At 35.7% G+C, this 18,290-nt stretch overlaps 1 protein-coding gene across 1 annotated transcript in view; it reads right to left on the reverse strand.

Annotated features, from left to right (window-relative positions):
• Positions 1–18,290, reverse strand: part of LOC150100523 (uncharacterized) — a 194,435-nt gene that overhangs the window by 170,441 nt on the left and 5,704 nt on the right. Inside the window, exon 3 of the mRNA XM_090402683.1 lies at positions 7,691–7,744. Within this exon, the coding sequence (XP_090258809.1) occupies positions 7,691–7,744 (54 nt within the window). The remainder of the gene's footprint in view (positions 1–7,690; positions 7,745–18,290) is intronic.

Genomic DNA, 18,290 nt, shown 5'->3' on the forward strand with positions numbered 1-18,290 from the left:
GCAACAACCTTACCTACTACACTGTTATCTATCACTCTCCTTAAAAGCCTCATGACATCCTTCCTTATATTATTTTTGTTACCAGTCAAATTGTTCATGCAAACTATCACTACCAACTCTTTGTCACATACTCCTCTTATCCAATGCTTTAACCACCCTGCTCATTCTACCTCCCGGAAAACAGACCTTGCGCACTTTTTCATTCACCACACCTCACATCATTGAATCTCCATACATTGCCACTCTCAAATCATTCAATGTTTCTTTCAAATCTTTCATTCCATTATTCCTCACATTCTCATGCAAATTCATAATGCCAATCAGTTCATTCCTCATATGTTTAATCTTTTGTCTCATCATTGCCAACTCCGCTTCTATATCTTGAATTAGTTTTTCAGTGTCATTTATGCAAACTGCACTTTCACTACCTTGCATGTTCACTGCTGATTCATCGCCAGCTCTCATACCACTTACCACTACTAACTCACCGTCATCTATGCGCACTGTCTTACCAATCACCATCGCTAACTCATCGGCACTTCCGCCTGCTGTCTTACCATTACCACTGAAGTACTTTATGCAGTTCTTTAAATATGGTGTCAGTAATGACTAGTCCATTTCTTGAACAAAAATCCAGCAGGCAGTTAACATATGATTTTTATTATTTTCTAAAAATTTTAATCTGTTTCTTAATATTGCTTTAATATTATTATTATTATCTGAGAGCTCCAGGGAGTCAAGGACTCATCGAGGGAGGCTGTAAATTATCCAACCCAGCTTATACCTTCCCTTAAATTCATTTACACTAGATTTACTCACTACCCATAAGGGCAAATTATTCTACTTACTCACTGCTCTCCGAGAGAAAAACCTAGCTCTTACCCCTTTCTTGACTGAGAACAACCTTAATTTTCATGGATGCTCCCATGTTCTCTCCCCACCTTCCATATAATGAAAAATTTCATCATTTGAAAGGCTATAACACCCATTCAAAAGTTTATAGACTTCTATCATATCAACCTTCTTTCTCCTGTTAACCAGAGTCTGTAATACACATACTCGCAATCTGTCCTCATAATCTAAATCCCATAATCTGGATATAATCTTTGTAACTCTTCTTTGCACCCTTTCCACAGTTTCTTTATCTCCCTGAAACCCGGGAGACCAAATCTTCATACAGTAATCCAAGTGTGGTCTTATCAAAGCCTTATAAAGAGGCAAAATTACTTCCTTATCCTTACATGTCAAGGTTCACTTCAGCATAGAAATTATCCTCTGAGTTGTACTTGTAACTTTTGCTATGTGACCTTTGAACTTTAATTCTTATCCAACAATACACCAAGATCCCTTCCTCTTCAGTTTCTTGTAGCATAACCCTGCTAATATAATATGTCGCTGGATCTCTAATCACGCCAAAGTGCATAACTTTACACTTACTAACATTAAATTGACAGCCCATTTCATTTTCGTTTGCCCAGATTTCCAGTCTATTCAAATCATTTTGTAATTGCTGAATATCAGCAGCATCCCTGATTGCCTTGCCTATCTTCGCATTATCAGCAAACAATTGCAAATCTAATGATAGACCCTGCTTGAAGTCATTAATGTATAGATTGAACAATGTGGCCCAAGGACTGAACCCTGAGGTACACCAATGGTTACCTTAAATCTGGCAGATTCACACCCACTGTATACCACTTTTTGATATCTGTCTGTTAACCATCCCCTGATCCAAGTCAATAGATTATGTTCCAATCCCATATTCTTCAGTTTATGCAACAGCCTATCGTGTGGTATCCTATCAAATGCCTTAGAAAAATCCAACATTATCATAGTGTATCCATTTCCTTTATCTAACTCGGCCATAACATTATTATAAAATATGAGCAAATTGCTAAAACATGACCTGCCTTTAATAAACCCATGCTGTTCCCTGCAGAGTACAGAATGTTTGTTTACCCATTTCTGTATGCGAGTTCTTACTGACTTCTCTAAAATCTTCACTACCACACCAGAAATACTAATAGGTCGGTAGTTAGACACATCAGTTTTTGCACCACCCTTGTGCAATGGAACTATATTACATTCCTTCCATTCCTTTGGTATCATTCCTGAGCTGAGACTCAAGTTATACAAATGTGTGAAAGGCCTAGCCAATTCAGCTGAACATTCCTTTAACAAACGGGCAGATATTCCATCTGTCCCTATTGACAAATTCTTATCCAGGTTATACAAAAACTCTTCAACCTCATTTTCATGACCCTCTAACTCTTCATCCAACATAGCAGTAGCACTGTGCACCATACTACATACACCTGGTTGATATATCTTAGCAAAGTGAGCACTCATTAACTGAATGATTTCCTTAGCTTCCGACACTCGTGTACCATCTGCATTCAATAAAATTATTCTTCCACATTCATTCTTTCTTTTGCTTGTGGCATAACGATAAAATTCTTTTGGATTGCCTTTAGCTTGCATGGCCAATTTCCTTTCATAGTTCATTTTAGCTTTTCTCACAATACTCATTACTTTTCTGGCCTGAGTTTTACATATTTCATAACTTCTCTCACTCTTATTCTCACGATACTCTTTCCACATCATCTTCTTCTTATGGATTCCTAGCTTAATGAGGCTGCACATCCATTTCACACCCAACCTATTTACTCTTCGAACACTAGGGATACGTTCAGATACCACCTTATTCAAGCACTTTTTCAGATTCCCATGCACTGCTGACATTTTTTCCATTCAGTAACTGATACCAAGGGACCAAAGATAATATTCTTCTAAGTTGATCATAATTTCAGCTTTGTAATTCAACATGTAGCTGATTTAATTGGAGTTTCAATACAAGTAGATACTTCCCAAGAAAGTACAGCATGATCACTGTCACCAATTGGCGGTAAAATTGCTATATTCTTGATAGAGATTCCTTCTGACGCTATGAGCAAATCCAACACTCTCTTTGACCTCGAGTTCCTTCTTTCACATGCTGCTTGAGAAAGTTATCCCACAACAATTGAATAAATTCCCGTTCTTTCTGATCATGAGATTTCTCTTCTACCCAACGAATGTTTGGAAAATTAAAGTCACCCATAATGATCATTCGCATGGTACCCATAAGGCTAAATTGGCGATGCATTTCTTCATCTCCTACAACTGAGCTGCGAGGTCTGTAGCAACACCCCCACCATATATTTCATTCTGTTAACCTCCACTTCACACCAAATAGACTCAAACTCATTGCTACATGGGACATTGTTACCATCATTATTTTCTTGTATTTCTACCCTAGCTGGACTTAAGTCATCTGATATCGTTAGTAGCACTCTTCCTCCTCTCCCATCTCTTCTGTCATTTCTAAAAATAGTTTATCCGTTACACTCGATCCCATTACCAAATCTGATTCTGATAGCCAGGTTTCACTAATGCCAACAATCTTAGGCCACATCGTATTCAATAAAGCAACAAACCCAACCCTTTGTTTCTAATGCTCCTGGCATTTGTGCATAGACATAATAAATTACGACCTAGCCTATTCTTATAATCAGATATGCAATGTATTTGGTCTTGTTCTAGAATTTTCATTTTTCCCTCCCCAGACATTCTTAAAAGGTCCGAACCCAAAGCATATTTTTCCACTCCTATGCCACACACATAACCATGTTCAAAGGCATTTATATCTTTATCACGTTTGTATACCATAGCTGAACTTTCACACACATTTTTCCAATTCCTCCCTTGATGTTCTGGTTTCCCTGACTCCCCACATTAAGTCTCATACCAAGAAGTAATTTCTCCAGGCTTCTGATGCCAAATGAATTCAAGTGCATGCCATCATTCTTATACAAATCTTTTCTGCAATCAAACACACCCCGCACGTCTAAAAACTCACATCCATATCTTCTACATAGCCTGCGCATGAAATCATTTGCTATCATCGCTCTCCTTCTTAACTCAGTACTATCATATCTAGGTAGTAATCCTACAATTTTTACTCTCTCGCTTCTTTCAACAGACCTTTCATATCTTCTCTCATGCTATGTTTGTCACCATTTAAATTATTAGTACCTACCAGCACTACCATTTCTTTTACATTTCTTTTTTGGTTTTCAATTAAGTTTGTCATATTTTTAATTTTTGTTCCCGGGAAACTAGAAGTGGTGACTCTCTCGGAAAGTGCAAATTTTAAAATTGAGTCACCATACCATATTCCCTCTTTTTTCGTACACATTAACTGACTTACTTTGTTGTTATTAATATTTTGATGACCAAGTTCAGTTCATGTTAGAGGTTTAATGGAATATTAACAGCACTGAGAAAGGATTAAAACTAATTTTAATACTTCCAATATTTCATCTCCGTCACAGAGACATCTTCGGGAATACAAAAACTTTTTGTAACAACACACATACAAATGTGCGCCCTCTATGGGCATTTGCAGGTGGCCTGGGAGGATGTAAATAGGGATCTCTGATAATTAAAGTTTCCCAAATTTTGGGAAGTTTAATGCAACTGTATTTGTTTAAATTAGGTTGATTCCTGAGTGCAGATGCAGATTCAAAGAATAGTCTTGCTTTTTTGAATTCACTATGATGGAGCATAGTAGTTTTTCCCCAAGAGATCCTGTGGAATGTATCCAAAACATGGTCTGCAAGGCCAGAGTGACCATAATCATGTTTGCAGATGTAAGAACTGTGTTCTTCTAACCAGATGGATGCTGACCTGCCTGTTTGTCCGAAGTAGGCAAGTTTACGGGAACAAGCTACTCTATACACCAGGCACTGAAAGAGGAGTGAGCTGGTCTTTAGGGGAGCGAATAAGGGTAGCAAGTTTATGGTGGGGCTTAAAAGCTATATGGAGGTTGTACTTTTTTAATGATCTGGCTATTTTTTCTGAAGTACCATGGATGTAAGGAATGGTGATGGCATTTCTGAAGAGATGGTCAGGGAATGGGGGAAGGACGTGATTATTTTTTTAATTCTGTAGTTATTATAGCCATTGGAAAGGTTGTGTATGTGTTTGAGTTCGGTTGAAAGGGCAGTTTTACTGGAACAAAGATTGTGGGCCCTATTGGTCAGAGTTTTAATAACGCCATATTGCTGGGAGGGGTGGTGGTGGGAGAGTTTGTGAATGTATCTGCCTGCATGAGTAGGTTTTCTATATACAGAGAAAGAAAGGTTACCATTAGGAAGGCATGTTACTAAGGTGTCTAGGAAGGGTAAACTATTGTTATTTTCCTTTTCCATTGTAAACTGGATTCTTGGATGTAGACTATTGAGGTGACTGAGGAAGGAATCTAATGTGTCTGGGCCATGAGGCCAAATAGAGAACACATCATCTACATATCTTAGCCAGATAGAAGCTTTTAGAGGGGAAGAGTCAATGGCTCATTTTTCAAAATTTTCCATGTAATACTTGGCAAGAGGGGGGGGTGAGAGGGGGGAACCCATGGCAGTTCCCTCTATCTGTCTGTAGATTTTGTTCTTCCAAGAGAAATAACCAGAATTGATGGCAAAGGAAAAGAGCTCGAAGATATCAGAAGGAAAAACGTTTTTTAAGAGTGTTAAGGTGTCAATTAGGGGAATATTTGTAAACAAAGAGATGATGTCAAAGCTGACCACTATATCTGTATTATTTAAAGTAAGATTTTCAATTAAGTTTTTAAAATGGGTGGAGTTTTTTACATAAGATGAGGTAAGCCCAGTGAGGGGGGGAGGTCAAAGAGTTAGCTAGCTGCTTTGATAATTTGTAGCAAGGTGCATCGGTGGCATCTACTATACGTCTTAGGGGAGAATTAGGTTTGTGGATTTTGGGTAAACCGTATATCTGGGAGGGACGAGAACAGAATGGTTTGAGTTTTTATGTAATGTCAGGAGGCCAGGAAGAAACATTTTTAAGTAGGTTTTTTAATTTTTTAACTTGAGTTTTTGTGGGATTGTGTTCCAGTGGTAAGCAGGTAGCGCGATCACAGAGAATAATATCCATTTTCCGATTATATTCTGAGGTGCTGAGAACAACAGTGGCATTACCCTTATCAGCTCTGGTGATGACAATACAAGTTTTTGTAATCCCCAAATATGTCTCTGTGACAGAGACGAAATATTGGAAGTATTAAAATTAGTTTTAATCCTTTCTCAGTGCTGTTAATACTCCATTAAACCTCTAACATGAAGTCTTCACAGCACTTAAGCCTCAACACATGGACCAAGTTCAGTATTTTCCTGCCTGTTCTTGTTCTCATCCTGTTGAAGTTTAAACAAACGTTTTTCCACATTTTCCAATTCCCTGGTGGATTTCCTAATAATTTCTTTTAACTGAGCTATTTCTAATGTCAGCGTATCCTCAGATAAATTATTATCATCACTGCAGCAGTGGTTTGGTTCAGGACAAACGCTCTCCTCAGTAGCAACTTTAGTCACTGCCTTGTTACAATGAGTTTTTGGAGCCATTTTTAAGAGTAGTAAAAACTAATAATTTTTCTGAAATTATGTTATAAAACACTTTAGTACAATAACTACACTAATAAATCTACAATAATATACTAAAATACACAATTAAATATAAGAAAACACTTAATAAACAAAAATCACAAATCTTTCAGCTCTCTGACAGTACATCTTTTCACCTGCTAGCCTCGACTAATGATAATTATAAAATTATTTTACTGTGTCACAAACTTCATAATAGCTTTTTTTTTGTTGTTGTTTTGTTATTGTTGTTGATTTTCACTATAGCAAATGCATATGGACAAGAGTAATTTGTTATAAAGGATTGTATACACAACTTTGGGAACTTAAGACTTTTTGATAATTTGTTCCAGTGAGATAAATTGTTATAGTACTGTTTATAATGAGTCGACTGTATTGTGCCATATTTTCCATAATGCTAAGCGTGATGCACATCCGAAAGGAACTGTGCTTTGCATTATGGGATACTAATGCAATGGATGTGAAGTAATAAATTGATACATACAAGTAGCTAGTCATGAAGATAACCATTTGCAAACTTCTAAGTGAAAAAGTTTTCTATAAGTCAATTTACTGAACCTTTTGTGAATCCACGCAAACATTGTGGTATTGAGCCAGTATCACCTTTTTGTTACCACTATTGATACAAATAATCAGAGGTGATAACTGAGTTGCAGCATGTGTTCACATGTATTTTTATTTTTATTTTTTTTTTCATGGTGCAAATCAACAATGTGGTTTCATGGATGATAGTAAATTAGTATTTTTAGGACTTTTATGGCTTTAATTTAATTTGTGATAACAATTACACTCAGAAATACTCAGGGCATTTCTATGATCTGATCACAAAAAAAATTTTTTTTTTTTCTTGTGTGTGTTTATCACTATCATTGCAGTATGTGCACCAACCAGAAAGTTTCATGGTTATTTATAGAACATAAACATCATAACTGAAAGAACTCAGAATTATGATGTGATGATGAATGAGTAAAGAGGTGGAAAGGATTGAACAATCTTGCAGTTCTGAGGAGTGCAACATTACTAAATTTCCTGACCTCCCAATAGAGAAACAAACTATAAACAAGCATTAGTGAACTTTTGTATGGATATTGATCATCAATGAGCCTTTGTATGGATGTTTCAACTAATATGTTGAAAACTCTTTAAAACAAATATTCTAAGGAAAACAAGAATCAATTATCTTCAAGTATTCCTACCTGCAAAACTGATGACAGCAATTTGTAGAAACAGGATCTTGCAATAAGTCTAAGCTAAAAGAAGAAAAAAAGGTTCAAATAATTTCTATAAGGCTTCATAGCCAAACATGCATATTAAACATAACAAACTCACTTTTTTGTGATTCAATTAAGAAAAATAAAATTTTTTTTAAAAGTTTTATGACAATTCTTGAAATACATGCTTAAGCTTACATTACAAACTTCCTACCAATTATTTTCTTTCAAATGAATCTTATATTTGTCAGAACCACAAAACTATCATCATCATCAAATTCCTGACATGTACCCTCCAGGGGTGTACAGGATATGATAGTACTACATGAAAAATTTACATCATCACTAACTTCCTATCTACAATTTTCCTCCAAATCAGTCTATTACTTGTCAAGACTCCAATACTATCATTATCAGATCTTATATTTTTATCGTATAAGGCACACTGTACCGTATCAATCCACCTATAATTGGACCTCCTCGTTTTCCTGCCAACCTGGCAGAGAACACTTGTTTTGCTAATCTTTCCTCACCCATTCTGTTTAACTGACCATCCCACCTGACATTAGCTCTGCTAACGCATTCCTGGATGCTGACAATGTCAAGTTCTTTACTAATATCCTCGTTTTTAATATGATATTGCCATTGATACCATATGTTCACACCTCTAATCTTTCTCAGGACTCTCATATCTGCGGTCTCTAGTCTTTGGTCAAGTGTTTTACTTCTGACCCAGCTCTCAGATCCATAAGTTAAAACTGGTTTGAACACTGTCTTGTATACAGCTAATTTAGTGTTCCGACTAATTTCTCTCTTATTCCATATGAATTTATTCAATTGACTTCCTACCATACCAGCTTTGTTGATTCTGTTGTCTATTTCCATATTTAATTTACCATCTTCACTAAAAATCATGCCTAAGTAGCTGAAATGTTTTACTCGTTCCACAGGTTCCCTGTTCACAACACAGTTGGATTTAATGCTGACCTTCATACCATATCTATTACAACAGTTATTCAATTTATTCAGGGAATCTTGTAAACTTGTAGCAGATTTATTCAGAAGTATAACATTGTCCGCATAAAGCAAAGAGCTGACATTAACATCTCCAATTCTGATATCATGTTTAATACCACTTTCCTTCATTATGTGATCCATATAGATAATGATTAACAGATGGGATAATGTACATTCTTGTCTCAAACCAGATAAAACATTAAACCATCTACCTGTACATTCCTTCAATTCTAACTGCTGACTTACAACTCAAATAAAGACTAAGTATTGCTTGATATAATGCCCCATTGACACCATATAACTGTATCGTATTGAATGGCTTTTCTCATGGCACCTTGTCATATGCCTTTTCCAAATCGGCAAAACTTAAATACAGATCTTTGTTATATTCCCATACTTTCTCGACTATTTGTTGTAAAGTGAAGATCAGATCCTGACAGCCTCTATTTGGCCTGAATCCAGCTTGTTCTTCACCAAGCTTTTCTTCCACAATTGTTTTCAACTGTTTCTCAAGTATACTTGCATAGATCTTGCCAGGAACACTCAGTAGGGAAATACCTCTGTAATTCTCACATTCAGTTTTATTTCCCTTTTTATATATGGGTACTATGAGAGCTCTACTCCAATCATCAGGAATTTGTCCCTCAGTCCAGGATTTCTGAACTATGCAGTGCAGCCACTGTAAGACTTTTATACTACCATACTTCAGCATTTCTGATCGAATATCATCTACTCCTGCTGCCTTTCAAGCCTTTGATGGCTTTTTTCTACTTCAAGTATGGATGTGTATTCCAGCCTGTATGCCTGTTGAGTGTTTTTTACCACTGTGGTATCACTGCTTGTTTCATTTAGCAATTTTCTGAAGTAATTACTCCATACTTCAAGGATATCTTTTTCTCCTGTTTTCATATCACCTTTATCATCTCTAACTTCTTTTATAGCACTCTTTCCTCCATTTCTAAGCTTATTCAACAACCTCCAGAATATCTTACCACCTTCTTGATATTTATTTTCTATATTCTTGCAAAAGTCCTCCCATGACTTTTGTTTAGCTAGTTTTACATAGTATTTCGCTTTCTTACATTTGTCTCTGTATTCTCTAAGAGCAAAAGCTGACTTATTTGCCAGGAACTTTTGATATTATTTCTTCTTTCCTTCACTGCCTCTTTAATTTCCTGTGTCCACCACGGAGTCCTGATTTTTCTATCCTTGCAGACAACCTCCCCACATGCCTCTCTGGCTGAATAAATCATGGTTTTCTTCAAGGCTTGCCACTGAATCTCAAAGGTTTGGTTCCTGTTCTCACACTCTTTCATTTTTTCTTCAATAATCTTTGTATATGTTAGTCTACAGTTCACATCTGAGAGCTGTTCAACTTTTATTCACTTTAAAACTTTCTCACATGTTATTCTTTTCAATATGAAATTCAGTTTTATCCTGCTCAAGACTAAATAGTGATCGCTTCCAATTTCAATTCCTCTGTACACTCTGGTGTCCTGCACCAGGGAATCACTATCAATAACATAATCAATGAAACTTTTCTTATTCCTAGCCTCTTCTCTCCATGTGAATTTGTGCACATTTTTATGTTGGAACATGGTGTTAGTAATAACCAGTCCATGTCCTGAGCAGAAATTCAACAGGTATTTGCCATTATTATTAGCTTTGCTCTTTTCTCCAAATTTTCCCAAAATATTTTCGTATGTCTCACAATCATTTCCTACTCTGCTATTCAGATCCCCAACAAGGACCAACTTTTCATTTTTCATTGTCAGTTGCTTTTTCTAAAGCATCAAAAAATTCCTCCACTTCTACCTTTAGAACCTTCTGTGGGACCATAAGCAGAAATAAGTCTCATTGTCCAGTTCCCCATTCTCATATTTGCCCACATCACTCTACTTGAGACTGCCTGCATTTCAAGAAGATTAGCCTCGTATTTTGTGTTGAACACTATGGCTACTCCTTCTTTTCCTTGATTGTCATTGCCTGAATACAACATTTTGTATTTGTTGCTCAGAAAGATCTCACCAGTGTTTGTCATTTTTGTTTCAGTCACCCCTATTATGTCGATCTGGTACTTATCTAATTCCTGAGCTAGCTCCATTTCTTTGCCATTCAGGTTTCTAATATTGATAGTACCGATCTTTAACTCTGGTGATGTTGAGTTGGGGTGTGTTTTCAGATTTGTTCCAGTAGCTAACTTTTCGCTGTTCACCCTGGTTTCCTGGTGAAAACAACGGGGGCCTTGTTTAACCAGGGAAGCCCCAGCTGGCATGAAATTCTATCATGTTGTGCCATCATTTCATATTGTGGTTTAAGCCAATAAGAATACAATTTGGTTGGCTAAATCCCAAATTGCCAGCCCATCCTCATTTGTTCAGTATCCAGGTAGATACCTAAGAGGGTGCAACACGAGAAGGTGAGGATTGGACATTAGGTCAGAAGCTCTGGTTGGTTCTCTGCATTCCTTTAAAAGCAATGTGGAGGTCTCCTCTCAGTTATACAGTTTTGACCCTTAAGCACCCCCTAAACTTCAGTTCTTCTAAGAACACTACTACTAACTGTATCAATGCTTACAGATCATTTTTTTTCCTGAGTCTTTTCTTGCCATCCAAGGATCAAAAAAATGTTCATCCAAGTTTCCTCTCTTTCATTCTCTTTATGTTCATATAACCACTATACCACCTTAGATTAACTCTGTAACATACTTTCAACTTCTGCTTTGATTGCCCATTTTATGTCTTAAATTTTAACATGCTTCTGCTGTTAGTGATGTATATGATCCCATAGATTTTCTTTAGTGCTCTCATTTGTAACCTTCAATCTTTGATCAGCTATTTTATTTCTTACCAAACTCTCAGATCCATAAATCAAAACTAGGTTGAACACTGTCTTCTAATGTCGTAGTCTAGTTAATTTCTCAACTATTTCGATGATTAATTTGGACCAAACAAATAAATGTTTCAAAATATTGTATTTATTTTGAAACAAATAAATGTTTCAAAATAATACAATATTTATTACATAAATTTTGTATCTGTTTAGATTGTTTTGTTACAATTATTCCCACTGATGTCTTCCACTTTTTTAATGGTAGAAAAAATCATATTACATTATTGAAGTTTTTTTATTTTGTCCTGCCATTAACAACAAACTATAAGATAAAAGGAGTAGAAATATTAAAATATACTGTATGAAGTTTAGTCTATCTAATATTAGAGCTATATTGTAAGAAAATAAGCATTTCTTCCTTTCAATAGTTCTGGGACACAGCTACAAGCAAAGCAGTGTTAATAGTGAGACAAACAAAGAATCCCCCCCCCTGTTTCATTCAATATTAAAAATAGAGAATAAAGCTGAGATTACTACTCAATTTGACCATGAGTAGTCAAGAATGGATTACAGCTTAAAAATTTTAATTGTTGAAAATACTGTATACTAATATTGAACAGATATATACCTTATTTCACTGCAAAATATTGCTGCAGCAGAAAAAATTCCATTCTTGATGTTTTATTTTAAAATTATGAAATGGTTGTATTTTTTTTCTTAGCTTAATTTAAAAAATAATCATAGAGGGGAATTATATTTTGACAAACCTAAAAACTACGATACAGGAAAATGATAGAAGTTGGCTGCTGTACTCTCAGCAACATGTGTTGGGCTTTGACCTCACAAGCAAGCTGCAGAATAATTAACACCAAAGGCCACAGGCATGTTAAATAAAACTCCTTCAATATATCAGTCAATAAATTGAAGTGTCACTTAATACCAAGGCAGTTGTAGATAGGAAATTAATTAAGACACTCTTTGCTTTTGCTTGCATGTTGACAAGACTGGCAGGGTGTTTATATGAGAATAACGGGAGATATAAAAATCTGTTAAAAGAAATCCAATGGACCAAACTAATATCTCTAAGCAAATACTGTATGATGAGCATTTTAATAAAAGAGAAAAGCAAATTTCCAACATATGTGGCTTAATACGTTTGGGAAATTTGTAGTTGTGTGTCATTTTCAGTGTGAGAGTTTTGATTACTGGTAAAAAATCTTGTCATGCATGCCCTTCAAAACTACCCAAATGCTGCAGCATTCCTATGCTACTGATTTTATGAGCTAAAAAATCAGATAATGGGGTCACTTCAGGGTTGAAGCCAGAAAACCAGGAAGAGAACTCCACATGGCCTTTAAAAAATGTGGAGAACTGACTGGGGCTTCTGACCTTATGTCCAATCTTTCTCTTCATGTGAAGCACCCTGTTAGTAGATATCCAATGGTATTGAATGAATGAATGAGGATGGGCTGGCAATTTAGGCACTTATCCATTCAAACTGTACTTCCTACTGGCTTAAACCAGAAATAAAAACAATGATACAACATAAGATTTCATACCAGCTGAGGAATTGCCAGATTAAACAAGGGCCTCTGCTGTTTTTTAAGTCAGCTACCGGAAGAAACACGAAGTAAGAAGACTTGAAGATAGGAACCATCAACAAAAGGGGTATCGATGGAAATGAAATCAAACTTGCAGAATGAGAAACTACCACACTAATATAATTGGTGTCACTGAGACAAAGATGGCAAAAACTGGTGAGATGCTACTAAATAATAAATAGAAAATGTTACAATTGGTAATGATCAAAGAAAGGAGAGGAAAGTACGGATGGCATTCAGCACCAAACACAACAAGAAACTCTTCGATTGGATGGCAATTTCCATCTTCTTGTCCACAAGCATTTTGAAAGTCTATGATCCCACAGAAGTGGAGGAAATTTCAAGTCATTAGAGAAGACAGCTAACAAAGAAAATGGTAAAGCTGGTCCTTATTGAAGATCTAAACAGCATAGAAGGAAATGAATCCCAGACATCTGAAAAATGGTTCGGGAAATGGCCAATAATGATGGTAAGTACCTGCTGGATTTTTGTTCAAGATACAGTTGTTATTATTAACATCATGTTCCAACATAAAGATGTGCACAAGTTACATAGAAAGAAGATAGAAAAAAAGCCTCATTAACTATGTCATTGTTGATAGTAATATCTTTGAACTGGTTTAGGATAAAAGAGTGTATAGAGGATTTGAAATTGAAGTGACCATCATTTATTTTCAAGTAGTATAAAAATGAATATCGCATTGAAAAGAACAATATGTAAGAAAGTTTTCAAAAGAATTAGGAATGAGCAGCTTTTACAGTTGAACTGTAGACTTACCTATACAAACATTATTCAAGAAAATGAAACAGTTTAAACACAAGATCCAAACCTTAGAGTCTCATTGGCAAACTGAAGAAACATGGACAGATTCTGCTAGGAAAGCAGCATGCAGTGAAATTGTCTGCAAGGAGAGAAAAATAACAAAACCATTGTGGATACAAGAAGTAGTCTTGGAAAAGAAGAAAGCACACCAAAAGTTCCTAGCAAATAAATCAGCAGATGCCTCAAAAGAATACAGAGAAAAATGTAAACGCTAAGTTATGTGTAAAAGTAGCTAAATAAAAGTCATGAGAAGACTGGTAAGAATATAAAAGATAAATACCAGATAGGTGGCAAAGTGTTCTTGAGGCTATAGAAAATAATTTAGAAATGAAGAAAAGTACTGTAAAAGGAATCAAAATGATAAAGGTGAAATGAAACTGAAGACAGAGATATTCTAGATGTCTGGAGTAATTATTTTGAAAGACTATTAAAGAAAGCAAGCAGTGACAGAACAATAATAAAAAAAATTTCTAGAGCATTGCAAACAGGAGTACTTATCAATACTTAAGATAGAAAAAACTATCAAGAGCCTAGAATGTGGAAAGGCTGGAGTAGATGATATTGGATCAGAAATGATCAAATATAGAGATAAGAGTTTTGCAGTGGCTATGTGGCATAATTCAGAAGGCCTGATCAGACGGTCGAATTCCAGATGACTGGATATGCTCTCATAGTTCACATCTATAAAAAGGGAATAAAAACTGAATGTGAGAATTATAGAGAAATTTAGAGAAAAGGTTGTCAGGATCAACTTTTCACTTTACAACAAAAAGTTAATAAATAATGGGAATATAACAATGATATACCTAAGTTTTGTAGATATACAAAAAGCAATGGCAAGATGCTCAGATGAAAGCTTTTTAATATGCTACAATTATATGGGATAAATGATGTTATACAAGGGAAGGTCAGTAAGCAATTCACAAATGGTTATAAAAAATAAAACAAGTGAAATATGAACCTCAGATAAACATTTATTTCTCTACATAATTCCCTTCAGAATTTATACACTTGTCACATTGCTTTATCAGTCCTTCAAAACCAGCAGAACAGAATTATTTTGTATGTTGCCTCAGTCAACTCTGCATCTCAATTTCAATCTCCTGATCATCAGCAAAACGTGTGCCACCAAGATGCTGTTTCAGTAAGCCAAATAAGTGAAAGTCACTTGGGATGAAGTTGGGGCTGCAAAGTGGATACTGAAGGAGTTTCCAATATCCAAGTGGATATTAGAGTTCATGAATTCTCTCCAGGGTTCCTTTCTTCTAGCTGTACAAGATCTTACATTGTCATGCAGGAGCAATACTCCTGTTGTTAGTAGGCCTGGTCATTTTTGGCAACTAACATCCCAAAGCTTCAATGAAATTTCACAAGTACAGTGTGGTATTCACATTTTCATGCTTCTGAAAATGGGCCAGAAGCACTCCTGGGAATCCCAAAAAACTGTAAGCATAAACTTTTCTGTTGATCTTGAACTTTATTGCTTGCTGGTGAAGTAGAATGTTTCCATTGCAGATTCAGGTTGGTAGTGCTGAATCCATGATTCAACCACTAAGAATCCTGATTAACATGTCTCCTCCTTCATCACATACTGGAAGAGATGTTACTAGGCCAGATCCATTCAGTTCATTTTGTGCTGACAATTCAGTTCTCTGTGCACTGAACACGTACACACTTTCCAAAAATATAAGTTATTGTGCATCATTTTGTAGGTTAGACCATGACAACAACCTATTGCACTTATTAATGCTTTCTATCATTATCCACCTGTTATAATTTCAACAAGGACAACCAGATTGGCTTTTGGTTGCTCTATTGAGGTATGTTAACATGCTATGTCGAGCGTCCCTGAAAAAATTTATGGACTCAGTCATGAACTGCAACATGTGACTTAACACCTTTCACCATAAACAGGACATATTGGACACCAAATCTTTTGGTTTTAAAGGTGTCGCCCCCCCCCCAAAAAAAAAACTGAAAATTTATGTAGCAGACTTATGTTCTAGTTAAGCGCTTCCTAAACTGTGGGCTGCGGCCCCCTTGGGGGCCGTAGGTTTTGTTGAGGGGGCCGTGAAATAATGAAAACAAATTTAAAATGTTTTAAGACTAAGAATTTTTTAATCTTAAAAAAACGTATTTAATTTTTATTACTTATTATTTCTTTTTTGTTATTTTTTATATTTTAATGGGGAAAAAACCACACATTCGTGCGAGTTCACAAAATTTGCTTCCAGCATATTTTGGCGCTTAATGAATATTAGTAAATATATGCTTATTCATATAAGTTTCATTTCAAAGCAGAAATCTAAGAATTGCAGTTTCAAATATTTCACCTAATACTGACTTTTTTGTGTCGCAGTATTGAAACACATCCATCACATTAAATTGTTATTAAACTTCTTTGATGTTTTTAATTCTTTCTTTATTACTAATCGTTTATGTTTAATGTGCTTGTACTGCAAATGTACAATAACAGTATATCTATATAAAAATATGAGATAATGTGCCATGTCAAATGTGTATGTAAGATGCTAAAAATGTAATATTTGCATTTGATTTTTGCAATATTCACTGTGTATGTTCATCATCATCATCATCATCATCAAATTCCTGCCATGTACCCTCAAGGAGTGTACAGGATATGACAGTACTACATGAAAAAATTACATCATTACTAACTTCCTATCTACAATTTTCCTCCAAATCAGTCTGTTACTTGTCAAGACTCCAACATTATCAGATCTTATATTTCTATCGTCTAAGGCACTTTGTACCGTATCAATCCACCTATATCTTGGTCTTCCTCTGGGTCGTTTTCCTGCCAACCTGGCAGAGAACACTTGTTTTGCTAATCTTTCCTCTCCCATTCTATTTAAGTGACCATACCATCTGAGATTAGCTCTGCTAACGCATTCCTGGATGCTGACAATGTCAAGTTCTTTCCTAATATCCTCATTTTTAATATGATATTGCCATTGATGCCATCTGTTCACGCCTCTAATCTTTCTCAGGACTCTCATATCTGCGGTCTCTAGTCTTTGGTCAAGTGTTTTACTTCTGACCCAGCTCTCAGATCCATAAGTTAAAATTGGTTTGAACACAGTCTTGTATACAGCTAATTTAGTGTTCCGACTAATTTCTTTCTTATTCCATATGAATTTATTCAATTGACTTCCCACGATACCAGCTTTGCTAATTCTGTTGTCTATTTCTATATTTAGTTTACCATCTTCAGTAAAAATTGTGCCTAAGTAGCTGAAATGTTTCACTTGTTCCACAGGTTCTCCATTCACAACACAGTTGACATTTTCAATGATTCTGCCTATTTTCATTGTCTTTGTCTTTTTATTGCTGACCTTCATGCCATATCTATTACAACAGCTATTCAATTTAGTCAGAGAATCTTGCAGACTTGTAGCGGATTCATTTAGAAGTATAACATCATCCGCATAAAGCAAAGAGCTGATATTAACATCTCCAATTTTGATATCAGGTTTAATACCACATTCCTTCATAATGTGATCCATATAGATAATGAATAACAGAGGGGATAATGTACATCCTTGTCTCACACCAGATTTAACATTAAACCATCTTCCTGTACTTCCTTCAATTCTAACTGCTGACTCACAACTCAAATAAAGACTAAGTATTGCTTGATATAATGCCCCATTGACACCATATAACTGCAGCGTATTGAATAGCTTCTCTCTTGGCACCTTGTCATATGCCTTTTCCAAATCGACAAAACTTAAATACAGATCTTTGTTATATTCCCATGCTTTCTCGACTATTTGTCGTAAAGTGAATATCTGATCCTGACAGCCTCTATTTGGCCTGAATCCAGCTTGTTCTTCACCAAGCTTTTCTTCCACAATTATTCTCAACCGTTTCTCAAGTATACTTGCATAGATCTTGCCAGGAACACTCAGTAGGGAAATACCTCTGTAATTCTCACATTCAGTTTTATTTCCCTTTTTATATATGGGTACTATGAGAGCTCTACTCCAATCATCGGGAATTCGTCCCTCTGTCCAGGCTTTCTGAACTATGCAGTGCAGCCACTGTAAGACTCTTATACCACCATACTTCAGCATTTCTGGTCGAATATCATCTACTCCTGCTGCCTTTCCACATTTCAAGCCTTTGATGGCTTTTTCTACTTCAAGATATGGATATGTATTCCTGACTGCATGCCTGGTCAGTGTTTTTTATCACTGTGCTGTCATCACTGCTTGTTTCATTTAGCAGTTTTTCAAAGTAATTACTCCATACTTCAAGGATATCTTTTTCTCCTGTTTTCATTTCACCTT

The sequence above is a fragment of the Typopeltis vanoorti genome, chromosome 13 (assembly GCF_054136105.1).
Source record: "Typopeltis vanoorti isolate ZY-2024b chromosome 13, IOZ_Tvanoo_1.0, whole genome shotgun sequence".
In the NCBI taxonomy this organism is placed as follows: domain Eukaryota; kingdom Metazoa; phylum Arthropoda; class Arachnida; order Uropygi; family Thelyphonidae; genus Typopeltis; species Typopeltis vanoorti.